Source organism: Vombatus ursinus, unplaced genomic scaffold, assembly GCF_900497805.2.
Source record: "Vombatus ursinus unplaced genomic scaffold, bare-nosed wombat genome assembly UNPS02010769.1, whole genome shotgun sequence".
Taxonomy (NCBI): Eukaryota; Metazoa; Chordata; class Mammalia; order Diprotodontia; family Vombatidae; genus Vombatus; species Vombatus ursinus.
Genome location: NW_020950547.1, coordinates 2,700,043 through 2,727,837, shown reverse-complemented (window position 1 = coordinate 2,727,837; position 27,795 = coordinate 2,700,043). Strand labels below are relative to the sequence as shown.

General features: G+C 42.3%; 1 protein-coding gene across 2 annotated transcripts in view; it reads left to right on the top strand.

Annotated features, from left to right (window-relative positions):
* Window positions 1-27,795, top strand: part of KIF5A (kinesin family member 5A) — a 34,496-nt gene continuing 6,701 nt past the window's right edge. For both annotated transcript variants that reach the window (XM_027855111.1, XM_027855110.1), the window contains exons 1-23: window positions 1-333; window positions 6,920-7,007; window positions 7,108-7,181; window positions 7,817-7,921; window positions 10,223-10,271; window positions 10,715-10,770; window positions 11,059-11,146; window positions 11,460-11,584; window positions 11,758-11,862; window positions 12,027-12,175; window positions 12,305-12,453; window positions 12,878-13,053; window positions 13,335-13,403; window positions 22,267-22,473; window positions 22,809-22,955; window positions 23,656-23,844; window positions 24,222-24,339; window positions 24,906-24,970; window positions 25,107-25,216; window positions 25,564-25,665; window positions 25,883-25,943; window positions 26,240-26,311; window positions 26,516-26,620. In XM_027855111.1, the coding sequence (XP_027710912.1) occupies window positions 205-333; window positions 6,920-7,007; window positions 7,108-7,181; window positions 7,817-7,921; window positions 10,223-10,271; window positions 10,715-10,770; window positions 11,059-11,146; window positions 11,460-11,584; window positions 11,758-11,862; window positions 12,027-12,175; window positions 12,305-12,453; window positions 12,878-13,053; window positions 13,335-13,403; window positions 22,267-22,473; window positions 22,809-22,955; window positions 23,656-23,844; window positions 24,222-24,339; window positions 24,906-24,970; window positions 25,107-25,216; window positions 25,564-25,665; window positions 25,883-25,943; window positions 26,240-26,311; window positions 26,516-26,620 (2,538 nt within the window). In that variant the 5' untranslated portion in view covers window positions 1-204. The remainder of the gene's footprint in view (window positions 334-6,919; window positions 7,008-7,107; window positions 7,182-7,816; window positions 7,922-10,222; window positions 10,272-10,714; window positions 10,771-11,058; window positions 11,147-11,459; window positions 11,585-11,757; window positions 11,863-12,026; window positions 12,176-12,304; window positions 12,454-12,877; window positions 13,054-13,334; window positions 13,404-22,266; window positions 22,474-22,808; window positions 22,956-23,655; window positions 23,845-24,221; window positions 24,340-24,905; window positions 24,971-25,106; window positions 25,217-25,563; window positions 25,666-25,882; window positions 25,944-26,239; window positions 26,312-26,515; window positions 26,621-27,795) is intronic.

Genomic DNA, 27,795 nt, shown 5'->3' with positions numbered 1-27,795 from the left:
GTTTTCTCTAAAAATCTCCAGAGCCATCAGAGAGAGCTTCCCCAGCCCTCTCCCTTCATCAGCCTTCCTCTTCCTTCTCCATATAGCATCAGTCCAAGAGATTGAGGCACTTCTGCTCCTCTCTCGTCTGTCTCTGCTGAGCTCCCCCAGCCTCTCCAAAGCGCCCCCACACCATCACCACCGCCACCACCACCGGTCATCACCATGACGGAGTCCAACAATGAATGCAGCATCAAGGTGCTCTGTCGATTCAGACCCCTGAACCAGTCGGAGATTCTGCGGGGTGACAAATTTATCCCCCTTTTTCAAGGGGATGACAGCGTCATTATTGGGGTGAGTGCCCACCAGATGAGGACGATGGGGTACAGGGATGGGCATCCCCATAGGATATGTCCCGGATACCAGGGTTAATGCTTGTTTTGTTTCCCCACTCATCCCTGTCCCTTCACTCTCCATTCGCCTTCTCCCTTCATCATCCCTCCATTTCTCCCCTTCTTTCTCCGTTCCCCCCCCTTCCGCAGCCCCTCCTTCCCAACTCAATCCTTAGCTCAGGCCTTAGATGGGTGTGGCCTGGGCTAGGATCTGAACTCTTGGTTCTCTGCAGAGATGAAGTAGGTTTATTTGGTATCTCCCCTTTCACCCACACCCCAATCCAATCAATGATTTCCAATTCTCCCCCCACCCCCACCCCTGCAGTGTGCTAACCCAACTGCTATACACTTATTCTCCCATTTTCTAATTCAGAGGTCAAGATTCCATTCCTAATCTCATCCCTACTCCCAGTTTTCACCTGCTGCCCTTAAGGATGTGAGTATAGGGTAGAGGCTTTGTATCCCAACCACACCCCAGCCGAGACTCTTGATCTGCTAGGAAGAGGATCCTGGCTCTCTTTTGTTGTGCTTAATCTTTCTGCTCACCCCAGGGAGGCCTAGGGTGTGGGGCCAGAGGATACTGTTCTTGGGCTCTAGGGACTTGTAGGGCTATTTCCAGCTCTAAGCCCTACTACCATCACCTTAACTTGTCCCAGTCATGGTTCTGGAGGTCACTGCTGCGCACCCTCCCACCCCAATTTGGGTGGACAGAAGAAAAAAAAGCCTCTGAGGTAAAAAGGAAAAAAAAATATCTACAACCCCTTAGGCCTGAACTTAGCAGGGAAAGGGATTCAGGACATGGCTTATTTAAGGCCCAGGTCCCTTCATCTCCTGAAAAAATAGCCAACATGTTCAGTATGCCTATCTAACTACCTCTTTTCATAGTAACCAGTTTCATCACAAGAGTCCCCACCCATGGAGGAGGAGATCAAGAGTACACGTCATTCCCCTGCATCATGGCCTAGGCTTGATTCTTAGGCCCAGGCTCCAGTCCAAGCCTCTGGTAGTATCCTAAAGACTCCCTAAACCTTCATAATTCTTGTCTGTCACAGCTGGGATAACAAGGACTGTGTGGCTGTGGGGTCCAGATAACCCCTGAAGTTGGAGCAGAATGTAAGGGTGGTAGAGCTTGAGAGCAAAAATGTCCAAAGTGGGGATTTGGTGGGGGAAATACTAGAGTATAGATCTATTTGAGGGAGGGGTGAAGCAACGATTGTCCAGATGGGCTAAAGACAAGGAGAATGGAGCTTTAGATGAAAGAGGAGTGGGGAGATACACACACACACACACACACACACACACACACACACACACAGAAAGAGAGAGACTGAGACTCGTTCCTCCCTGCCTTGGTCCTCAAGGACAACCAACTCCATTCTGTCCTCCCCCCAACTGAAGCCCTAACTGTTGACTCAAAAAGATGGATGCTTATTTGCCTATCATTTTAATGTGTTTATTTGGTGCCATGAAGATAAGGTCTGCTTTTCTTTCCTCATTTCCCACCCTTTCCTCCCCTTCCTCCAATCTTTACTGAACCCATCCTAAAAAAAAAAAATTGTTTTCTTAATTCCCTGCTTAGAATTTGGAGATGCTTTTCTTTCAGCAGCCATTGTTATTGCAGGAAGAACACTAGATTTGAAGTCTAAGGAACTGGGTTCAAATCCCAAGTCTTCCACTTATTACCTGTATGACTCAAATTTAACATGCTTTGATTTCTTCTCTAAAATGGGGGTTAAGGGGCAGCTAGGTGGCGCAGTGGATAGAGCATTGGCCCTGAAGTCAGGAGGAGCTGAGTTCAAATCCGGCCTCAGATCAAACACTTGACACTTACTAGCTGTGTGACCCTGGGCAAGTCACTTAACCCCAATTGCCTAAAAATAAATAAATAAATAAATAAATAAAATGGGGGGGTTGAATGAGGTGATCTTCAAGAGGATGCTGAATGATTACTTCCTGATAGATTCCGGTTCAATGGGATTTAAGTTAAATGACCTCTGAGCTTCCCTCCTGTGATCTTTACCATCTGCTCAAATTCTGGATCCTAGGATTCAATGAAATGGTGATTAACTACGGGCCTGAAGACATAAGGGAAGAGAAGGCTGTGGGAATATGAGTAGTTAGTGAGAGTGAGCACATTAGGTAGACTTTACATACTCTAATCACTCTACCCCTGAGTGTAGTTGTTGCAGATGGATTTTTCAGATAATGTGGAGCTAAACTTCTATTTCTTTCATAATACTTTTGTGCTATGTTCCTATTTAATTAAAAGGTAAGGGATGGGTCATGTCTCCCAGCTTTCTTTAGTTAAGAAAGTAGATTATATATGTCCAAAGAGGGGAAGAAGAGGCACTTTACTGAGACCACTTCCATCTTTTCCCTCATTTTTGTGGCTTCACATTTTCCCATCTCTCTCCTTGTCTATCTCATTCTACAAGCTTGGACAGAGGTGCCATTTTGTCTCAGAATCTTGGGAGTTCTATCTTCCTTTTTTATATCCACATCTCTTTGTACCATGGGCATGAGACCTGAGAAAAGAGGCATTTCTGGGGCTATTAGGTATTTTGAGGGAGATTCCTCACTTTCCAGCAGGAAGAGGGAATCTCTGTCCCTCTATCCTTATTCTGGAAAAGGTTGAATGACTAATGTGGAAATATATTTAACATGATTGCACATGTATAATCAATATCAGATTGCTTGCAATCTTGGGGAGGGGATAGGGAGGAAGGGAGGAAGAAAATTTTGGAACTAAAAATCTTATAAAAATGAATATTGAATATATATATATATGAAAAAGGTTGAGAGGAGTGAATTAGGAGATGGAGTTGTTTTAAGATCTGCTGAAGTATAAGGAAATATCATAGATGGTATGTTGTAGGGGAAAGAGGACAACCTCCCTTGGCTCTGACTCTTTGCAATCTTCTCTCTTTAGTCAGCATTACCTGGTCTCTGTAGACCTTTTGTTAAAAAAAAAAAAAGCAAGCAGTCTTGTTAGATGACTAAGCTTTGGGTTAGGGGTTAGGGGACAGCATTGTAAACTTTCTCTTTCTGCTCCCCATAACTTTTCCCATGGATCTGGGGGAAGGGTCATGAAGAATATTCACAGCTTGTTTTATTTTAAAATGGTGTCTGAGTTACTGTGTGATGTGCACTCACTCTCTGTCATTCATTGTTTTTCTGTGTGCATGGATGTCTCTGACAGCTCTGGTGGAGAAAGGTCTGGTGTCTGGGGCGCCAGGCTGTCTAGGATGCATCTCTACCAGGATAGAGGTGGAGCAAACAACAGGAGGAATGATAATTAGTCCCACATTCTAACCTCCCTCCACACATATGTTCCTTTACTCCAATGCCTACTAGCTGCTTTTTTCATATCCATAGAAACTATCCACTCCCCTTTCCAAGAGGCTGTGGGGTATTTAAGTTGGATGGGAAAAGGGAGGAACACCTCAGGAAAATTTGGCTTGGGACTTGATTTTTGAGACTTGTTTTCAGGGTTACTAGAGATGGAAATGACAGTAGAAAACAGCTTGAGGGTCATCCTGAATTACTTTAGCATTTGCAGGGTGGGTTCTAGTATCCTTTTCAGTTTTGGGTAGCCAGAGGACCAAGACCCAAACAGAGAAAGGACAAGGAAGTGAGCACTCTGTGTCTCTGGCATTGCTATGGTGACAATCTCCAAGAGCATCACCATGGAGATAAGGTTTGGTGTTCTCAGTTCAGACATTACTAGGTGTCTTAGACAAAGGCGCCTGAAAGGTACTACTTTATCCCTGTATCTCCTATAACATAGAGATTCCATGGAGAATGGTAGAAAGGAGCTGGGAGAGATATATGGATTAGGAGGGGAATAAGGAGACTAGGCACAGAGAAAGAAAGATTTAGCTTGGAGTAGATAGGCTATGGACAGGACAGATTCCTAGGCTGGGATTTCTAGGATCTCTAAATGAGAACTCTCCAGTGTTTTTCCATTCTTCATTTCTAGAGAGGCTAGACACTGCTGTGGATGGGAGAGAAGTTAGATATTGGATATTAGAGGCTAAAAAGGGGAAATGTGATTTAACCAGCTTCTTGACTTCCCTAATGTTTTAGCACCTACCCCCACTTCCCAGACAGGATGGAAGCTCACTGAAAGTGACTGCAATGTCTATGGCAGTAGGGGGCAGGGAGCAAAGGAGGCATCTACATCTCCTTCATGAGGTCAGAAGATAGTACAGGGACTGCACACATTCATTCTATAAATGGGATTTGGTATCTTGAAGCCTATTGTTCAACATTTCTGCTCTCAGTTATACCTGGTAATATTTGCTAAATACAAAATAATTTGTTGGGAGAAGACTGGGATGGAAGTCTGAAGCATTATTGGTATTTAATTAATTGGCAAATCTTCATGATGAAATTACCCTGTCTGCATTCTACCCTGGGCAAAATTGTGATGAACTTCAATTCTGCTGGAAGCCACCTGATTCCTTGAACATTCCCCATTTTGGTAGCACTTCCTCTTTATCCCCAATGTCCCCTTGATCTCCCCCACCAATCAAAACTTCCTCTAAGAAAGACTTTGATAAACTCATTCATATTAAGTAACTTTTTTTTTAAAAAAAGCATTATTTCTCTAAATAATATTTCAATTTTAACCAAAATCAAAACTTTAAGTTCTAGCAGTAGAATTTCAGGCATCAGCAAAATGGGGAGGTAGACATTCTTTTTAGCCTTCTCCAAATTCCTAAAATTATATAAGGTAAGATCACATTACTAATTGATCATATTTTATACAGCACTTTAAAGCTTACAAAATATTTTCCGCACAGCAATCTTGTGAGATGCATAGCATGAGTACCATTAACCCCATTTTACAAGTGATGAAACTGAGGTTCCAATTACACAATTACTAAGTGTAAGAACTGGGATTTGAATCCAGGTTCCAATTACACAATTACTAAGTGTAAGAACTGGGATTTGAATCCAGGTCTCCTTACCTCCATTAGTGCCTTTTCCATTGCACCTCACTGTTCTTAGTTAATTTAGTATTTCTAGCCCACAAATATCTTACTACCACAGGCATAAGAATCCTCCCTGGAATTATTTTGTATCTTCTTTGGTTTTCCTCTTTACCTCCAATCCAGGCAAAAGAAAAGGGCCTGGGAAGTTGGGGAGGGGGCAGCTGAAGCAGCTGAATGTTTCAGGACTTGGAGAGCTCCCCCAGTTCCAATGTAGCTATAGCGCCCTCTGGAGCTCTAGAGCCCTCTAGAATCCTACTAATGGGAGGGTTTCTGAGCGTGTTTGACCATTTAACCACCTTTTCTGAGACTTAAGAAGAGGAATTGTGAGGGCAAGATTGGCTCAGGGATTTGTGTGTGTAATCTCCTCTGGCTGTATGCCTGGATTCATGAAACATGGATAGAGATTAAAGCTGAGAGGAGGCTAGAATCACTGGCCAAAGAGCAGATGTGTTCTGGTTTTCTCTATTTCTCAGTCATTGGTTAGAGACATGAAGACAGTGTTGGGGAAGGTATGCATTTCAAAGGACTGAGATGGAATTTTAATATTAATGAATTCTCTCTGTTTCCCTTTTTGCTGCCTTTTTTCATTTTCTCTCTCTGGGAGGTGGGATACTAAGTCACCAGGTTCAAAGATGTAATGTTTTCTTATCTCTACCTCATCTCTCCTTTTTTTCTCTTTTCATTTAATTTATTTTTCAATATTCACTTCCATAAGATTTTAAGTTCCAGATTTTCTCCCCATCTCATCCCTCCCCCACCCCAAGACAGTGTGCATTCTGAATACTTTTTCCCCTAATCTGCCCTCCCTTCTATCTCTGCCCCTCTTCTCTTATCCCCTTCCCCTTCTATTTTCCTGTAGGGCAGGATAAATTTCTATACCCCATTGCCTGTATATGTTACTTCCCAGTTGAATGTGAAAACAATTTTTAACATTTGTTTTTAAAACTTGGGGTTCCAAATTTTCTCCCTTCCTCTCTCCCCACCCATCCTCACTGAGAAGGCAAGCAAATCGATACAAGTTATACATATGGAGTCATCAAAAAACACTTCCGTAGTAGGCATGTTGTGAAAAACTGACTATATTTGCCCTCATCCTATCCTGCACCCCACTGTTTATTCTATTCTCTTTTGATGTCCCTCCTCAGAAGTGGTTGCTTCTGATTACCCCCTCCCACAATCTTCCCTCCCCTCTATCTTCCCCCCCTTATCCCCTTCCCCCCTATTTTCTGGTAGAGTAAGATATATTTGCATAACCAATTGAATATGTATGTTATTCCCTCCTTAAGCCAAATCCACTCATCTCTCTTTTTAAATTCTTTCTCTTAGTTCTTTATCCCTGCCCCTTACTGCAAATAGACACAGTTCCATTGATTTTCCACTCCCCCTCCCCACTTTGGCTCTCCTGCATTTGCCTATTTTGCAGTTCCCTCCAGACTAGACCTTAATTTATGGAGGGATAGGGGTAAGGGTGAAGTTTTGTCCCTTCTTGGGGGCCTAGAAAAGGGGTCACCCACCTCTCATCATATCTGATACCATCTCTCTCTATTCCAGGGAAAGCCGTATGTATTTGACCGAGTATTCCCTCCAAACACGACACAGGAACAAGTTTATCATGCATGTGCCATGCAAATTGTCAAAGGTAATTGATATATTTTGAGTGAGGGGAAGGGACAGTTCCTACCTCTCAGTCCTCTCTTCTAAACCTTATTCTCTTTACCAACATTCCCTTTTTCTTCCAGATGTTCTTGCTGGTTATAATGGCACTATTTTTGCTTATGGACAGACATCATCAGGAAAGACACACACTATGGAGGTGAGAATTCTGGCATCTTTGCAGGAGCAAAGAAAGGGCCTGGAAGTTTTAAGGAGGGTAGCCCCTTAAAACAGATTTCTGTCTTTGTGGAGAGGGATGGAGACCTAGGTATATCATTCAATGCCCTGATTGAGCAGGAGACTGAAAAGAATCATCTATGAACTTGCTGAGGATACTTTGAATGGCAATATTTTATTTCCATCCTGACTCAGTTTCTTCCTTGCCACATCCTCCAGTTTTCCTCTTTTTGTCCTAGAAAAGCAACAACAAAATCTATCCCTATGTCTTGCCATGGTAATTGACCAGGTCATTCCATTTTCCAGCCTTTTTATGAAACTCCCTATTTCCTTTCTACATTCCTTCTCCACTAAGACATTAGTGACACTGAGATGACACTGAGACCCTCAAGACCTGAGATAACAAACTTCTGATTGCAGAATGAGCCAGCCACTGTACCTACTTTATAAATTTATGTTTAATTTATATCACTTATGAGTCAATCTGTGTTACCTTTCTCTGTATTATGAATTCATACAATTGGATATAAATAATCTGCATATAGGCGGTACTTTCATTCCTATATCCCCATTCTTTTCATGACTCAATCTGATTTTGAGATGTTCCTGTTCATCTAGGGAAAGCTGCATGACCCTCAACTGATGGGAATAATTCCTCGAATTGCCCGTGACATCTTCAATCACATCTATTCCATGGATGAGAACCTTGAGTTCCACATCAAGGTGAGTATGGCAGAATAGTTGGATATCTTTGGCAAAAGGGAAGGATGGTGAAGCCAGATATATAATGAAACTAGAGAGAAATGTAGATTCTAAGTTTATATTTCTCTCTTCTGGTGAGCCTCAGCTCCCTCTTCTTTCCAACAAATTGCGTTCTACTACTACCTCCCCTTCCAAACATATACACTATAATCTCCTTCTCCCAAATTCTCCTTATTATCTGAACAAGAAACTTAGCATAGCCAAGATTAAATTCCATTTTTTAAATTAACTCTCTACTGCTAGACTTGTAGCTATGAGTTATAAGGGTATTAAGGAGATTTGTTCTGTGAAGTTTGGATTCAGTCAAAGGGCTGCACTTGAGGACCTAGAGGGCCACATGTGGCCTCAAGGTCGAAGGTTCCTCACTTCTGGTCTAATCATTGAAATCAGTCTTTTGTTTGACCTCTAGAAATTCTCACTTACCTCCTACCTACTCCCCACAAAACCCCCTGTAATTAAGAAAAAAGAATTTCATTAGCAGTTGTGTGAGGAAATATAAGTAGCATAGGCACACAATACAGACTGATTAAGTTATAAAATATAGATTAACAGTTAACATTTAGATTAAGTTATAGAATATAGATTAGCAGTTAATAAAGTTAACAGCATGGGAATCTTATTCTAAAGTATCCTTATTCTAGTCATAAATATAAACAGATTTCGAGAATAACTAGACCAGCTGCCACGCTGCCTTCAGAGAAGGCTATATGTGTGCTATCTCTCTAGGTGCCTTCAACCCAACTTCTGGTTGCTTTTCACTTTCCTTCTGATCCCTCGCCATTTGCAAAGCTGACCAGATAGAAAACATCTGGATCTTGTTAAAAATACTGTACGTGTCCCAACTTGCTGCAGCTCCATCTATTTCTCTAGATTTGGAAAAATAGTTCTCTTCTTCCTACCCCTCCTCACCAAGGAAATGTTCACTTAAAACCATATGTACATAGTATGTGTAGCCTAGGCATTCATCTCTACCCCTCACTCCAGACCTGATACAATCCTGGCAGCTGATCCCATGATGATCACATTTTCTCCTTGACTCATTGTTACTTCAGAAAAATCTAATATGAATGGAATTCCTTGTGCCTGTAGTATAGGTTCACCCCAAAGTGAGTATAAGGGCATTCAAATACAAGGAAGTCAATGGACTACGGTGTAGTAAAAGGGCATCAAGTATACAGCAACCTTTTTTTCATTCCACAAAACATGCATAAAACACAAAGTATTCACAGAAGTGCACAAGTAAAAACAACAACAACAATAACAACAAACAAACACATAAGGCATTCAAATAACCCATCTGCTCCCTCTGTTGAACTTGGGGTTGTTTACTGGGGCAACTATTTGATGATCCCTAAGCAGAGTGATCCCACAATTTAACTTTCTAGCCAGAGAAGGGAGATTTCTTTAGTAGCACCAGCTTTTTCATTCTCTTCTTGTCCAGAGAATCTTACAGAGTCCCTCACAAGACTTAAAGTACTATTTTGTGATTTAGACTCCCCCTAAACATACTTTGGGGGTCCACCAAATCAACATTTTACTTCCCATTGAATTTATGTTGTTTGGAGTAATAGAAATAGTAGAAAGTAGCAAGGTCTTAGATTTCATTTCCCCCCCTCCCCCACCATCTTCTCAGAGTCCAAGAAAGAGATATGAAGCCACTATTATGGCTTAATTTTATAGTGCACAGAGAGGGGTAATCCTACAAGAATTCCCCAGAATTCATACCCCTGTGTCTCAGTCAGCCAATTATTGGAATTCTGTATCTTCTCATGAAGGAACCCACAGACTTTGGGAAGAGGCCAGATGCCTCCAAACAAAATCCTACACCCAGTAATCTCATTAGGTTGATTGGGAAATTCATCAAACTGATATGGTATTCCCTTGATCACAGCTAGAGTTCATAAGTGTTGAGTTAGAAGGGATTTGAGAGATCTTACAATTATTTTACATCATGATCATAAAGCAATAGCTATATGATAATTCACACTTTTAAAGTTCCAAAGTGCTTTCTTCACATCACCCCTATGAGGGGAGGTAAGGCAAGTATTATTACCCTCATTTTACAAATGAAGCAACTGAGGCTCAGAGAGATTAAGTGATTTGCCTAAATCACTTGCATATGTTGAAGTTGGATTTCAAACACATAAATCATTACTAGAAGTTCAGCATTCTTTTTACTACACTGATCTGTCTCTCTCACCAATAGTAAGATCATTTAATCATAGGCCCTTTCCTTGTATTCTCATCTTTTCCTCTACCCAGGTTTCTTATTTTGAGATTTATCTGGATAAAATTCGTGACCTGCTGGATGGTGAGTATTAGTTAGTTTTTGGGAACTGACCAGAGAGGAAGGTGCTATCCCATTTGAATACAATTTGGGAAGAGATGCAAAGTATAACTGCTCTCCCCATTCCATAACCTCCATGAGCCTCTTGGTCTTTCTAAGAATTAAAAGGCCTTAGAAGATATTTATCTTAAAAATAAAGGACTACAGGTTTGGGAGAAGTGCTAAGGAGGTCCAACTTGGAAAAAAAGAGGGTAAAGACATATAATTCTTGGGGTGGAGTTTTAGGGGAGGGGCAAAGGAGTTAGATCTCCAGGGGTACTTCATGACAGCTAGAGAAGTATGGAAGATTCCTTCCCTGTAAAGCACAAAAGAAAAAAATACTTCTGTATGTGTTGGGGATGGTACGGAAATAGAAGCAGAGCATGAAGCTGGGATAACACATCTCATCCTTCTTCATCCTAATTCAGTGACCAAGACAAACCTGTCTGTGCATGAAGATAAGAACCGTGTGCCATTTGTTAAGGTGAGAGTGAGGTTAGAGGGAGAATGGTAATTTGGAGGTCAGTGTCTGAAGAGTCAGAATATCAATGCCTCATGTATTAGGACAGATGTTACATGTGTATGTTTGGGGAGTGGGGAGGGATTACATACTGAAAAAGTAAACTGCCTAGATAGATCAGAATTTGAAGAGTAGTTTTACAATGGAATAAATGATGTAAAAACTTGGGATTGACAAGCTATATAGTCACCCTTTCATCTAGTCTCTAGAAGTATTGTGGTCAATGTATTTATGTCTATATTCATCCTGCAGGGTTGCACTGAGCGCTTTGTGTCTAGCCCAGAAGAAATTTTGGATGTTATTGATGAGGGGAAATCAAACCGCCATGTGGCAGTCACTAGTGAGTAGGAAAACTAAGATGTGTGTGTGTGTGCGTGCACACTTGCATGTCTGTGTATCTGCTTCTGTTTCTGTGCCTCTCCCTGAGGTTAAAATGCTAAGGAGCAGAAGGGAATCTGGGGCATCTTTGTTCTTCAGGAAAGGAGAGTCCCTTGTCTATGTGGGTCAGGGACACTGAGCCAGAGGTAAGGATGGCTAAGACCTTTCTCTGTCTAAAGGATCTGGATGCATAAGGGGCTGTTTTGTTGGATAAGAAGTAGCCTAATATTTCTGACTGCCTATCACTCTACCTTTTTCTCCCTCACTCCTTTCAGACATGAATGAGCACAGCTCCAGAAGCCACAGCATTTTCCTTATCAACATCAAGCAAGAAAATGTGGAGACTGAGCAAAAGCTCAGTGGGAAGCTCTATCTAGTGGATTTGGCAGGAAGTGAGAAGGTTAGAGGGACGGGCAAGGTTGGGGGTGGGGAATCTCCGAGGGTCAACCTCTCTTATCAAAGTCTTTGAAGACCCGATCTCTACCCCTCCTACCCCTAAAGAACTGAGAAACCCCACCTGGGGAGTGAAAGTTCAGCTTCTCATGACATTTGTATCCTCCCCTCCCTAAACAGGTCAGCAAAACAGGGGCAGAGGGAGCCGTATTGGATGAAGCAAAAAATATTAACAAGTCTTTGTCAGCATTGGGGAATGTGATCTCTGCCCTGGCTGAAGGCACAGTGAGTGTCCTTTCTAGACCTCTCCTACCTTTACCTCATCCCATGATCTCCTGGTTCCCTCCACAAGCCTTTCAATCTTCTCATCCCTTCACTCCATAAGTTTTCTGATCCCAATTCCTACCCTCTTGCCCTTCACACCAGATTTCTTTTCCTCACTCACCCAGAAAAGCTACGTTCCATATCGTGACAGCAAAATGACTAGGATCCTTCAGGACTCTTTGGGAGGGAACTGCCGGACAACCATGTTCATCTGCTGCTCACCATCCAGTTACAATGATGCTGAGACCAAATCTACTCTTATGTTTGGACAGAGGTCTGTGGCAAGACTATCCTTTCTCCCTCAGCAATCCCCTCAGAACTCTCCTAGCTCAGTTCATTCTTCCCAACCTGTCTCTTCAATCTCCAAGCCTTCTAATTTTCTTCTCCTCCTTCCTTCTCCCAGAGCGAAGACCATCAAGAACACTGCTTCAGTGAATTTGGAACTGACTGCTGAGCAATGGAAGAAGAAATATGAGAAAGAGAAGGAAAAGACGAAGGCACAGAAAGAGACAATTGCCAAACTGGAAGCTGAGCTCAGCCGGTGGCGAAATGGTTAGAGCAGAGTAGGACCCTGAGGGAAAGAAACCCCCTTAGGTGGGGGTGGTCAGAAAGGCACTTTTGTTTGGGGGAGAGGAGGGAAGTGTCTTGGAGCCAGAGCAGCCCTGTTGGACTGGGTGACATGCAAGGTCAGGAAGGCTCAGTTCTTGGAGAGGGTCTACTAAGGGGAAACAAGGTGATCCCTAAGTGAGGGTGAGGGATTTCCTTGTGAAGAAAAGGGGTCTTTCTCCCCGGGGCAAAAAATAGGTATGTTTTTGACAGGAAAGAAAAAAATTGTGGCAGGAAGTAAAGAAGTCTAAGTGGGGTATTTCTCTTTGGGAGGGAGGTCTCTGTGGATGTGCCTCCCTTCTCTTGATGGAGTGGGTATCTCAGACCCACTTGTCTATCCCTAACCCCTTTTCCTGTGCTGCCTCCTTAGGGGAGAATGTGCCAGAGACAGAGCGTTTAGATGGGGAGGAATCAACCCCTGGAGGGGAGCCCTGTGAGGAGACACCTGTGAATGACAACTCGTCCATTGTGGTTCGAATTGCACCTGAGGAAAGACAGAAATATGAAGAGGAGATAAGGCGTCTCTATAAGCAACTAGATGATAAGGTGACTAGGGAGGGGACGAGAAAGGTAGACATAATGGGAAGAGAAATGAGAAATTTGAGGAAAGAGGTACAGAGTAGAGGAAACATGCTAAAAAGAAGCTTCTCTTGGGGGGTGGGGTGGGAAAGACTGTTCCTAATTAATTCAGATTTCTCTCAGGAGTCTTGCCTCATATAATGCCTCATTCCACTTTTGGTAATTCTAAAGAAGATCCCCAACAAACTATTGAGAGAGAAATACTAAAATCTCATTCTCTGCCTGTTTCTCCCCCTTGCCTCTAACAGGATGATGAGATTAATCAGCAGAGTCAACTGATGGAAAAGCTTAAGCAACAAATGTTGGACCAGGAGGAGGTAATTATATTTGCAGTAGTAAGGATGGCAATTAGAACTCAGAGGATTTTCCAGTGGTCAGAAGGAGACAGGGGTGCAGGGGAGGTTGAATGTTTCTTTTCTTGGAAAGCATGAGAAACCTTATTTGTATTAGAAAAGGAGAAAGGGCATTCTATGCAGCGAGAATAACCCTGAGAAGTTATTAAATTATTGGAACTTCTCTTATTCACATACTGAAAAGTCCAAGTACCTTATCCCTATTGATTTAATACATCTAAGCTATATTTTCTTTCTATCCAGCAAAAAAGCCTTCTTTCTCTTAGGTCTTTTGTTAGTAGTCTCAGAACCTGAGCTAGACTGAAAATCTAGAATCTTGGACTGGAAAGGACTTCAGAGATCATCTAGTCAAAATTGTACCTGAATAGGAATCCTTCTAAAATATACCTGAGTAGTCATCCAACTCTCATTGAGGACCTCCAGTGACAGGGAACTCACTACTCCCCAGCATAGCACATTCTACTTAAAAAAAAAATCTAATAAGACAAATTTAATAGGAATAAGTGGAAAGTCTTACATTGGTGTTCAAAAAATTGTCAGAAGTACAAGATGGAGGAGTCTGTATAGACAGCAGTTTACATTAAAAAAAGAGCTGGATGTTTTAATGAACTAAAAGCTCAATATTAGTCAACAATGTGATATGACAGTCAAAAAAGAGCTCTTTCAGGGCAGCTGACACAGTGACTAGAGTACCAGCCTAGAGTCAATAGGACCTGAGTTAAAATTTGACCTTAGACACTTAGTAACTATGTGACCCTAGGTAAGTCACTTAACCCAGATTGCCTAAGAAGAGAGAGAGAGAGAGAGAGAGAGAGAGAGAGAGAGAGAGAGAGAGAGATACCTTGGGCTCCATTAAGAGAATCTAGTATGTGGAAGGTGATGGTGATTCTATAGTTCACCCTGGTTAGATCACAATTGAAGTTTTGTGTTCAGTCCCAAATGCCACATTTTTTGAAAGATGTTGATAACTTTGAGACTGTCCAGAGATCGTCCACAAGGATGGTGAAGGACCTTGAGTTCATAGCATATACAGATCTTCATCAAGAATTCCCATGATGCCTGTGTGCTATTTTTATGTAGATTTTGAAGAAATGATAAAGTAGGTCTATAGGTTAGTGGTTATTATTTTCTTGGTCACTTTTTTGGGGGGCAATAAGGTTCACAATTTTTCCCTGTGTATTTAGAATCCTCCTCTCTTTCAGAGAGCTTGAGAATTGTCTGTGAACATCACCAAAAAGTGCTTGAGATACATCCTTGGATTTTTCTATATAGTTTTTTTGAAGTCTTAGAAAGCGCTATCCTGGTAGCCATGGCAGAGAGAAGGTTGTAGCTTGAACAGCAGAGTCAGGAGGAGGAGGAAGGCTGCCCTTTGAGCAACTTAAGGAGTTAGGAAATTTTTCTTTATCAAAATTAAATCCATAACTTCTACCCATTACTCTGAGTTCTGTTCCCTGTGGTGAAGCAAAACAAATCTAATCCCTCTTTCACATAACAATCCTTGAAATACTTGAAGACGACTAAGCCTTATCTTCTTAAGGTTTAACATCTCCCACAATGCCTTCAACTGCTGTTCCTATGACATGATTTACAGAATATTCATCTGTATGTACTCCAACTTGTCAATGTCTTTTCTAAAATATGACACCCAAAACTGAATACAATACTCCAGATTTGGTCTGACAAGGGCAGAATATATTCAAACTTTCATCAGTCTCATTCAGGATTCTATTGCATCTAGTTAATGTAGCATAAGATTGAATTTACATTGTTGACCTTTAGTGAACTTGCTTTCTGCTAAAATCCCCTATTTTTTTTCACACAAGACACTTTTCTATATGATATTCCAACCTGGAATTATGCAATTGATTTTTTTGAACCCAAGATATAGTGTGCCAGTCCTGACTCAGACTAGTCCCTTGTTTTAGGTTTAGGATTGGAATAACATGAAATACTTGTAGACAATCTGACAGTTAATAAAAGGGGGTTTATTTAGCCATACCGTGGAAAGGATTTTCAGCAAGGACATGGTGCTGGTTAAAGTAGATGCAGCTCCTCTTGACTCTGTACAGAAATGCCTGTGGTCGGAAGGGTGTGTGGACTCACTTGCATGGGAATTGAACAGCTATCAAGTCTGATAGGTACTGACTCCTCAGGGGCCTTTTTTATACCTTAAGTTATCAAGAAGGTTCAAGATTTAGCTTCTTGGGCCAATCAAGTCTCAGGGACAGTTTCCCCGACTTTTAGGGGGAAAAAAAAAACCTATCCTAACCTTTGTGGCCAGGCTTTGGTAGATGTTGCTCCTGCCACATCCCACCCCTTGCTGGCAAGATCTTCCAGGTCTACTAGAGCAGAGGTATCAAATACATGGCCTACAAGCCACAATAATCTGCAACACTCCCCAGTGTGGCCTCAAAACAAAGAAACAAAAATGTAACTCGGAAATATTTAACAAAATAAGTAAAAATACAATAAAGCATAGATATCATTACATTTTAAAACTAAGGTAATACGCTGCCTGCAGAGATCCTTATGTAAGGTTTAATGGCCTCCATTTCTATTTGAGTTTGAAACTACTGTTCCAAAGGACCCTCTACCATTTACATGGTCTTGAGGACATTACTGGACAACTCTGACCTCAGGGATTTGAGAGGCCTGGCACAAGTAACAATGAAGGAGGAACTTAGTCAAAGTAAAACAAAAACAAAAACATAAATATAGGACCAAAGGAAAAAAAAAGATAAGCAACACAGTAGTCCCCTGAAAGAGCATAGTGTCAAAGTGACTGAATATGAAGGAAAACAAAGATCAGAAACCCCAGGCTTTTGATTCCATGATTCAGAGGGCCAAGTCCCAGATCTGTCATGTGGCAGATGATAAGTGGGGGCAGTTCACAGTGGATCTCTTAATGTAAAGCAATGATGCTAAACTGGAACAGCACCTGGGACATCAGTGCCACCATGCAGATGATTCCAGTATATTCACCAATCCCTATCACAGGTCCAAGGTCATCTACAGCAAGGTAGCTAAGAGTTCATTACATTGTTGCATGTAGCCTGACTTGCTCCATACCACCCTACCCCCTCAATAGTCTCTGCCCTTCCTGCAAGGACATTCCCCTCCCTAAGAGTGCCATGAGGGGAGGGCTTTTTCTCATATTGATCCAGGAACTCAGGATTATCCACAATCCTCTTTCTTCTAGGTAAACAGAAATTCATTGTAGTTATACAGAAAGAGTTTTACCTCTTCCATGTTGTTAGAAAGCAAGACACCTTGCAATAATACCACCATTTGGTTTTATAAGCCTTTTCTGGGAAGAAAGTGTCTGAACCATACCAGGAAAAATGAAATCTAATTGAAGAGAACCTAAGCTATTTCCCCAGGGTGTATAGATTCTGAGGGGCAGGAACTTTTAGGCCAGGGTGAGGAAGCAGGGATGGAGTAAAGAAGGGTCATAACAAAGTCAAAAAGTAATCTTTCTTTATTGGATAAATCTTCCTGGAGGCTAGATCCCAGAAACTTCCAAACCACCCATCCCCCTTTCCTAGGATGGTGCTAATTCAACAAAGGACATAGCTTATCTGAAGTAGGACACCTAACCTTAGTGGTGTGAGGACAAAGCTGTTATTTAGCAGGAACAGGCTTCTTACCCTAAAATGGAGGAAGAGGGCTAATTTGCCAGTTAGGGCAAGTCAAGGACTGTGAATGGCAGGTTGGCATTCTGATTTGTATGAGGGGATCCAATGAGTAGAAGTAGTTGCCTTGTTCTTAGTTTGGAGGATTATCTGGTCCCTTGCTCAGGACAACAAGGCATCATAGCCCCAGGTCCTGATTGGCAATGGGTTCACTTCCCAACTTTTGCCTTTCTCATAATGGCATCAACCTGGTTGTTAAATTCTGTAGAGGGCATGTGTCTCTCCAGTGACATGCCCCACAAACAACTGTATGTAGTTGGTAATATCACAAAAATTCCTTCAGTTGTTCTGGCCCCTAAGGGAGAGCTTTTGATGATCAAATCCTCTTTTCTCCAGCGCCTAGACCATTTGGACAGACACATGGCCACTGCCCAACAATCAGTACAAATGAAGATAAACCTATCCCCCAAGATTCTTACGTACTAGCCTTAGGGCTTGACACTCAGTTCACCAAGAAGAGTTGCTAGGACCTCCATCCCTCAGGATATTACTTATTACTATATTAATGGCCCCCAAAGTCCAATTGTGAATGCCTCCTTTTAGGAGGCAGATCAGTTGCTAAACTAGGTAGAATGATGTTTTTAGAAGTGAGATGTTGGGGCAACTAGGTGGCACAGTGAATAGAGCACCAACCCTGGATTCAAGAGGACCTGAGTTCAAAACTGGCCTCAGACACATAACACTTACTAGCTGTGTGACCTTGGGCAAGTCACTTAACCCCATTGCTTAGCCCCCCCCCCACAAAAAAATAAAGTGAGATGTTCATGGGTGAATCATTTGGCTATCAAAGGAAACAGGATATTGGGCGAGACTGGCAGTTTTAGCCTCTGGAAAAGTTGTTACCTTTTCATAAAGGATCCTAACACCTTAGAAAACTGAGAGAGCAAGATCTTAAATATATCATCTCCATTTAACAATAGAGGGCCCCCCCATTTCCCTACCCATCTTGTTAGAAAAACTCTTTCATCACTTGACTCTAACAGTCAAAAAATTGCTTTTCAAAAGTGGCATAGTAAGTGGCAATTTTGGAGATGTTATAGGTCCAGAAGCCTAGTGGTTGTTTGGTCTAGCCACTCCTAGGTATCTGCCAAAGGTTATTGTATAATCAGCCTGCTCTTTATGGACAGAGACTTTAAAAACATGGGCCACAAAGTGTTATAAGGCTCCATGACAAGACTGGTGGATGGCCTACATTAGGTCTTGCTGTTCCAGGCCCCACTTGAAAGGGACAGACTTATGGGTGACTTGGTAAATGGAAGCAATCAGGATACCTAGGTGAAGAATGTGGGTTCTCCAAAAGTCAGAATGTAATAAACCTCTGGTTTATTCTTTTTGGATCGTAGAAAATCAATGAGTAGCTTGTTCTGGATTATGCTTGGAATCATCTGGGTTTTCCCATCCACTATACTCCTCAAAATATTCCCGAAAGGGCTGAACCCTGGATTTTCTTAGAGTTGATCTCTCATCCCTTGTACCTTATGTGGACTTCCATCTGACCTAGAACTTTTGTCACTCTGGCCTCATCCAGTTTAGTTAATGTTACATGATCAATATAGTAGCAATGCCTCAGAAGTGAGGACTTTTTCAGGTCTCTGCCCATGAGATTGTAGCAGTTTGAGGGAAGAGTCCAAGTGGCCCTGGGAATAGATGGTGAATATATACTGGACTCTTTCCCAGGGGAAGATGAACTCTTCCTGACTAGTTCTAGCCATAGGAATAGAAAAAAAGACATTTTCAATGTCAAGAACCATGTCCTATTCACTGGTGGGAGACCAGCTAAGATGGAAGCAGTGAAACTGAATTCCAACCTGCCCTACTCTCCACTCAAACAGCTACTTCAGTAAAGACCTAGAAAGAATTCTGGATTGAGTTGTGGTCAGGAGATACAAGGAAAAATCATAGTGAGTCATTTTTCTAGCCCAGGTCGGTAGAAGGAGACAAAAGATATCTGTTGATACTAGGATAGGGATCTATCCAGGAAGGGACTGTGAGTTGGGCCCTGCTGCTAGAGAAAGCAGTGATCTTGGATCCCCCTAGGATGGGTCTGACACTATGCGGGAATCAGAAACAGAAGCGAGCTGCGAGCTCTGTCACTCTAACTCCAGATCCAGGTCACAATTATAGTATAGACAGGAGACCTGTGACTAGAAGTGATGGACCAGGGGAAGGAGTGGGCTGGGGTTATGTACTAGGAAAAGAACAGAAGCAGAAATGAGCAGCTGTGTGACTCTGACTTCTGAATGAGGTCTTTGGTTCATCCCCCAGACCAGTCTGAGACCTGCAGCTGAATAGAGGTCGGAGAACTCAAACCAACAGGGAATTTTCAGTTCTGTTGCTATGAACCTATAAGTCTTCCAGTTAGCTGAAGGGCTGGGCCCAGCAGCAGTCTTCAACCAGGGGCAAGATTATAGTCGTGTCACCCAGGCCCAAATCAGAGAAGGAACTTGGGAAATTTAGACCAGGACAGTAGTGATCAGACTTCATTCTAGATTGGACCACTCTGGACATATTGAAAGTTTATAGGTCCCTGGCCTGAGATGCTGAGATGTTCCTTGAAGAGCACAAAACTCAGTATTTGGAGAAAGCAGCATCAAGATCCTAGAGAATACAAATCAGGACCAAACAAGGCCCGGAGCATAGCCAGGTCATAACAAAGTCTCAATTCAGGAAGTAAGACTGGAAGAAAAAACAGTATCACAATAAAGACCTATTATAGAGAGAGATGCCCAAGACACATACCTAGAAAAGAATGATTCTAAAACATATACAAGTGAAGCCTCAAAGCAAACATTGCCAGCTTGAGCTACCTGACCACTGACAGGGTAAGAAATGACCTCAGCAACTGATGTGATAACTTTGTTCAGCTCACTGTAGTTGTAGACTGAAAGCTGCCAGGTGCCATTTGTCTTCTTCATCAGCCATCCAGGATAATTATAAAGAAAACTGGTGAAGCAAAATACTTGGGTCTCCTTCATCTCCAACACTAGGAAAGAAATAGCTTTCACCCTTCTGGGACCTGGAATTATTTGGTGTTAATTCCATAGTATGGCTTGGGCATCTCCAAGGATTTTCATTTGATCCTACCTACCATAACTGGCATAGAAGTTTGTAAGAGAGGGTCTATTTGCCTGGTAGTCATAGGGTATGGCAGGCTATGACAGCTGGACATACCTTTAGTCTACCAAACCCATCTCTTTTAGGAATTTCATCCCCTCCTTTGCAGATCCCTACTGGGGAGCTGCTTACAATAGGAATTCATCTTTACAGGGCCAAGTAAGAACAACTCCCCATCTTAGCTACCTAAAAAGGGACAAAAAATGATTTGCATCTAGGATCTCTAACTGATTCAATAGACTTTGCAAAAGTAAGTCTTCTATAAACTTCCCAAGTGGATGGAACTCTCCTGCTGAGAGTATCTTCAAATTGGCTAGATTGAATTATGACCTCAATTACTATTGTGAATCATCAGGTTTTGTTGTTGTTTTAAAACTTCTCAAGTTGCTTGGTGGGAAAGCCCACTCCATCCTCTACCCCTTCTGTGGAGATCACTCCAAGAGGACAGAGGGGAAATGGTATTAGGATAAAGCTTTCTAACCACTTAGGATGGTTTCAATTCTTATCCTTGATTCTGTTCTCATTCTCCTGTGATAGGCCTGCTCTTAAAAGGCTTTAACATGCCTATTAGTCCTTATTCCCTTCAGCATTACTCCTTTTACTTGGGCTGATATTAAGTCCATCATAGTTCTTAAGAACCAAGAGTTCCCTCTATAGTTGCTGAATGGACTAGGATAATTTCCTTTTATTTTCCATATGCTGCAACCTGACTGTTAATGGCAAGCATCCCTGGATAAGGAATGCTCTTCCAGGTGCTATCTTTATTTTCTACAACAACAACATTTAGCATTCTCTGGGCTGATCTCTCTAGGTCATTGGAAGCACCCACTTTGTCCCATGTAGAGAATTTACCCATGATAGTCATAGGGTGCCATGTTGCAGTATTGGAACATCTTTTTGCTCAAGGTTCTTCTTCCTCTCTAGCTTTCCCTTTCCTCACTTTGACCACAAGATCATTCTGATCAAATCCTATCAACCATCACCCATTACTGTGGAGCAGGCTTGACTCTGCCCAGTCTGGTGGTTCAGGGTTGACTGGATTGAACAAAATGAGTTTTACCTAGCCAAAGCATGGGAAGGATACTTATAAAAGATACCATACTGGATTAGATAGACCAAGCTCCCTTTATCTCCATATGGAAACATCTCTGGTGAGAAGGGTTTTTTGACTGGCATAACAGTAGAACATCTGTCAAGTCTAAAGGGGATTTATGGGATGACTATTTTATGTCCCATGTGACTAAGCAGATTCATGCCTTAGTCTCCTGGACTAATCAGTTCTCAGGGACTGCTCCCCTGCCTTTTAGAGAAAAACTAACCCAGCCAATGTGGCAAGGCCTTAGGAGAAACTAGCCTTAACTACATGGAAGGCCCTTAGTTGCTACTGCTCCAACCATACAAATGTAGGACTTTACATTTATCCCATACAATTTTGCCTTATGAAATTTGACCTATTGCACTTGTCAAGTGACCTTTTTGATTTCTAGTTCTGTCATCCAATTCCTTCAGGCCTTTAAATCTTGCCACCATCTAAACATTCATCCAAGTCATTAGTCAACATGTTGAACAAAACAAGGCCTAGAGTATTGCATTAGAGACCTTCCCTTCTGATTGATTCATTAATCATATCTCAAGTTTGTTCATGCAACCATAGTTATACTATGTGTCATTTAGACCACAAATATCCTTATGCTTTGTCAAATGCCTTACTGAAAGTTATGTACACTACTCTGTCTATAACATTCTCTTGATCTGCCAGTTTAATAACCCTGAGACTTGGACTCCTACCTCTCCAGGCCAGGAAGCCATGGAACTGGTAACTCAGAGCAGATGATCACTAACACCTGACTTCCCACTTTCTGAGCTGCTGGTGGTCATAGGAAGGGACAACGAGGTCATTCACTTTTATCTACTAAGGCAATAACCCTGAGATTTGGACCTTAGCCTTCCCAGGTCAGGAAGTCACAGGGCTAGTCATTGGAAGTAGATGGCCACTAACACCTGACTTCCCATTCTCTTAGCTATTGGTGTCCACACGAGGTGACAATGAGAAGGTTCAGCAGGAGCTGGGTCATCTGCAGTCAGAGAATGATGCAGCCAAGGATGAGGTGAAAGAGGTATTGCAGGCATTAGAGGAATTGGCAGTCAACTATGATCAAAAATCACAGGAAGTTGAGGAAAAGAGTCAGCAGAACCAGCTGTTGATGGATGAACTGTCGCAAAAGGTGGTAAGTGACCAAACAGTCATGAGGTCTGCCCACCCCCAAACTAAAGCCCCTTTCCCTCCCCTCCAAAGGAATCATTACACATTGTTTGGTTTCATGCTTTCATATGTGGACTAAAGTGTTTCTTAGTTACTGATCCTCACTCTCTCTAGCATTGCCTCTGTTCCATGACTTTAACCTTACTATGGTTCCCTCCTTTCATCTCTCTCTAATGCCAGTCATATACCAGGGTCTAACTCCATGAAGATCTCACTATGTAGCGAAAGAAAGGCTCTGTCCTGGGGGAGGAAGTAGGGGATATTGGCAATGACTCTGAGGATGGTGGTGACTATTTTTAGGCTACTATGCTGTCCCTGGAGTCTGAGCTGCAGAGGCTACAAGAAGTCAGTGGTCATCAGAGAAAGAGAATTGCTGAGGTCTTGAATGGACTAATGAAGGACCTGAGTGAATTCAGTGTCATTGTGGGCAATGGGGAAATCAAGCTGGTAAGGAGGGATGGGGTCTCTCATTTTCTAAGTCTCTGCTTAGAGGGGTGAGAGGAGTAGGGGAAATGGAGTACATCTATTAGATCATTTGATTTGAATGTCTTTGGTAGCAGGCACTGGAGAAATCTATTTCCTACTTTTAAGAAAATGCTAGTCTAAAAGAGATAAATAGTACATATATCTAGGAAACAAAAATTGTTTGAAAACCAGAGAGACAAATGCAAAGGTAATTTTATAGCAACTAAATAATTGCTTGGTAAAAGAATGAAGAATAAAGAAGTGTTCAGAGTAGGGTAAAGAGAGGATTTCCTAGTAGAGGTAAGCTTTAAGTCAGGTTTTGAAAGGTTAACAGCAGATACAGAGGAACCAGCACATCCACAGAGGGTGGTAGGGTTGGATCAAGTTGTTTGTAAGAAATATTAACTCCATAGCAAAATGAAGTCTTGTTGAAAGATTAACATGGTAAATAGAAGGGTGGGGAGGTTTGCAGAAAATTCTAGAAGGCTGAGTTGAGGAGTTTTGATTTCACATCCTAGGCAGTAGGTGGCTGCTATAAAGTATTCAGTCTTGCGCAGGGAATCTAGGAGAAATAGAAGGGCTGTGCTGCCACCTGGGAAAATGGCAGACACTATAGCAGAAGGGAGGGAGGTGTGACTGGTAAGACAGATTATGGTCTCTTTTTTCCTTCCTTGATCCATAGCCAGTGGAAATAAGTGGAGCAATTGAGGAGGAATTCACAGTGGCCCGACTCTATATCAGTAAGATCAAATCAGAAGTCAAATCTGTGGTTAAGCGCTGCAGGCAACTGGAGAATCTACAGGTTGAATGTCACCGAAAAATGGAGGTGACTGGGCGAGAGCTCTCCTCCTGTCAACTGCTCATCTCCCAGGTGAGAGACCAAGGAGTGAGAGTCTTTTGTAGGGGATAGAAATCTTTCCCTACTACCAATGCAGCTATAGAAAAATTGATTTCCTACCTCTAGCCAAAATCTTATGGTAACCTGAGGCCAGAGGAACATTAGCAGAGGGAAATGATAGGGATACAGTGACAAACTGAAAGTTCATAGGGTATGAATACCTGGGCTGGTGGCTTCTAAAGACAGTGTTTCTGGAGTACTATTTTCCCATGAGAGTACATAGCAAAATACAAAGGACTGAGGCTGTAGTAGAAAGGTTGGGGGAAACTTTTAAACTCTCAATGTCCCTGAATCTCTGCTTTTACCCTTATTCGTATGTTTCTGATTCACTGCCTCTTCCCCTTCACCAGCATGAGGCCAAAATCCGATCCCTGACTGAGTACATGCAGAGTGTGGAACTGAAAAAGAGGCATCTGGAAGAGTCCTATGATTCCTTGAGCGATGAGCTTGCTAAATTACAGGCTCAGGGTGAGACCTTCCCCTCCTGTCTTCCTCGGTTCATCCTGGGACTTGGGGGAATGTGTGTGTGTACCTGTGATTTCCTTAAAGTAGGGAACTCCAGAGAGGAAACCCCTTCTGCAATGTAGATCTACCAGTGTTCTGCAACTTACAATCTTAGAGTTGCCTGAGGCACTGAGAAGTTAAATGAATTGCCCAGGATCAAGTAGCCAGTAGAACCCAAGGCCTTCCAGACTCTGAGGCTAGCTCTCTATCCATTGCATATGTGTTCTCTTGTGTGAGGAAGGATAATTCTCAACAAGTTCCAAAACAAATAGCCCTGGGCTAGTTATTCATATTCTTGTCAGAAACTGAAGATGTTGATTTTCATGCTAATTGGGTATTCATTTGCATGAGGTTTAACCTAAAACTTTCCCCAATTCCTGCTGTATCACACTGTCCTAGACTGGAGAAACCTATTTTGGGGTCCGTTTAATCAGTATCCCCACCTTGACTGCAACTCTTATCAGAAAGAAATGAGTTATCTCCCTGGAAGAGGCATATTCACTATTAATTTCTTCCTTATTCCTCCTCAGAAACTGTGAATGAAGTAGCCTTGAAGGACAAGGAACCAGACACACAGGATGCTGATGAGGTGAAGGTGAGGGAGATGGGAGGGGGGAAAAGTTGAGGAAACTGCCGGGCTTTGGCAGAATGAAGGGCTGGTCTGGATTTCACAGAGATGAAATGTGGGGGATATCCTCTGTTTTTAAATGGGGGGGTGTTATTGTTTGCAGAAGGCACTGGAACTGCAGATGGAGAACCATCGTGAGGCCCATCACCGGCAGCTGGCCCGGCTTCGGGATGAGATCAATGAGAAGCAGAAAATCATTGATGAGCTGAAGGAGTAAGGGAGCCTAACTAGTTGATCCCATATAAGCCCTCTAGTCATCTTGCCTTCCTTTATCACCTCCAAAGATTAGACAGAAGCCCTGGTATAAGTTCTTTAATTGTTTTCTCATTCATTCAACAAACATTTTGTATGTGAGCACTATGCCAGGTGTGTGGAGAAAAACAAGAATATATTTGAAACAATTTTCAATTTGTACTTGGGGACACTGACCCCAATTAGGCTCTGATAGCTAAAGGCAGATGGGGCAGTTCTGACCTTCTTCTTCCTGAAGCATGGCAAGGGAAAAAGATGAAAATCTGGTTTTCTTTCTTTATTCCTAAATATATCTTTAATCTTTACAGCCTAAATCAGAAGCTACAGCTAGAGCTAGAAAAACTGCAGGCTGACTATGAAAAGCTCAAGAGCGAGGAGCACGAGAAGAGCATTAAACTACAGGAGCTGACGTGAGTATGCCTGCTAACCTCTGAATGCATGAACACATGAACTGGTATCTATGCCTTTGTTTATGAATGTGCCCATACACATGACAGACTTGCCCACATATATCTGTAAAGACAGGGGAATTTGGTAGGGAGGAAAGAGGAGGGGAAAATGGGTCAGTGTCATAAACAAATTCTAACTTCTTTTTCCAAATATCTCATGGTGTTTATCTGGCTGAAGATTTCTCTATGAGCGACAGGAGCAGTCCAAGCAGGACCTCAAGGGACTGGAGGAGACTGTTGTAAGTAATATTGTACAAGGCTTTGGGAAATCAATATTATTTGATTAGTAATCTATTAAGATACCAACCCTTCTAAAAGGAAGTGATCTCTGGTCTTTGCCCTCAGACTCCTTCCCAAACCTAATTCTCCTGTCCCTTTTTCTATTCTTTTTTTTCTTGTCTTTTTTTTTTTAAACTCCAGTGTTAAATATATAGCTCTCATGAGAAGACATCAATTAAAGATCAGTGTCTCACTTTGGTCCATAGAAGTGATGCTTCCTGTTTTCAGCTCTCTTAGACTTTTTTCTCCTTTATAGGCCCGGGAACTCCAGACCCTCCACAACCTTCGTAAGCTGTTCGTTCAAGACGTCACGACTCGAGTCAAGAAAGTGAGTGCCATTTACTATGTCATCCTATTCCAGCTCTCTCTCTCTTTCTCTCTCTCTCTCTCTCTCTCTCACTCTCTCTTCTCCCTTCTCTCCTCTCCCTTGTATTACCCACTTATGTCAAGTTGGGCCGACTCAGTCTGGACCAACTTCTGATAAGGTTTTGTCTCCTGATCTATCCTGATACTATACTTCTTTCTACCCAAGAGCGCAGAAATGGAACCCGAGGACAGTGGGGGGATTCACTCCCAGAAACAGAAGATTTCCTTTCTTGAGAACAACCTGGAACAGCTTACAAAGGTTCACAAACAGGTAAGGTTGGGGGAAAGAGGATGATTGGGTTTCCTGATGACAGTTTTTCCTGGCTACTCACCCCTTACCTGGGTGCTTAGTGGACTGAAGAGAAACTTAGTTTGAGTGTTTTCTTTTTTACCTCCTGTCCCTAAAAATACTATTGGCTTTATTTTTCTCTTTCTTCCATGACTGTTGTTTGCCTTTCTAAACACTGCAATCCCCTTCCTACTAAGTATGGAAATCGCCAGCTCCATCTTGGGGAGAAGAGTTGGGATGGTTGGGACTCTTGGAATGGGTTGGAACTGCAGCAAGAATTTCAATTGGACGTTAGGAAGAACATCCTAACAGATGGGAGACAAACAGGGAAACAAAGGAAGTTGTATATCCTGGAGGGGCCTCATCTTGAGGGAGGGAGTCAGGGGAATGGATGATATGACCCCTAGATGGGCTCAACTATCCTGAGGTAGGGGGCTAGTCCATGACTCTTGTATGTTAAGTTGCTGCCTTTCTGTCCCACACCCCTCCCCTGCTTCGGCTTCTTAGCTGGAAGACTGGGTGTCCAAGGTATGGGGGCGGAGGGAGAGATGAAGGGGATGGCCTGGAGGAATCAGGACAGGAAATGTTTGGTGTATTCAAAACAGGGATACTCTCCTCTTCCAAGATATTTCAGCCTTACTAGCAGACTTCAGCAGTTGACTAATGGGTATTTTTACCATTCCACGCAATGTACTCCACTTTGACTTCACCCTCTCCCGAGTGAAGGTGGATTTCATTCCCCACCCCAAGCCAGTAAGCTGTTGTTGTAGGCTAGCATTCATCTATAGTGTTAACCTATTGATTTACTTTGTACCAGAAAAAGGCTTTATTGTACTTTCTCTCTCCAGTCCCCCTAGAGACATGGCATTTACTGGAAGAGGATGTTCGATTCTCTTGCAATTGTCACTGAATTCCTCCCCCATCTCTCTCTTGCCTAGGTCAAGATGAGGGTATGTCCCAATTAAAAAATAAAATCGACCTGGAATGGGTAGATTTGTGTCTAATACAAACAAGACATTCCCTATAGGAAAATGATAGGAAAAAGGAACCTGCAACAATTCTCCAGGCCATGCTACAGCCCTGTTACAAAATGTGCCCAAACTGGCGAATCAGGGAGACAATGTTGCTTGTAATCTACACTTAATATGAAGTCAAAA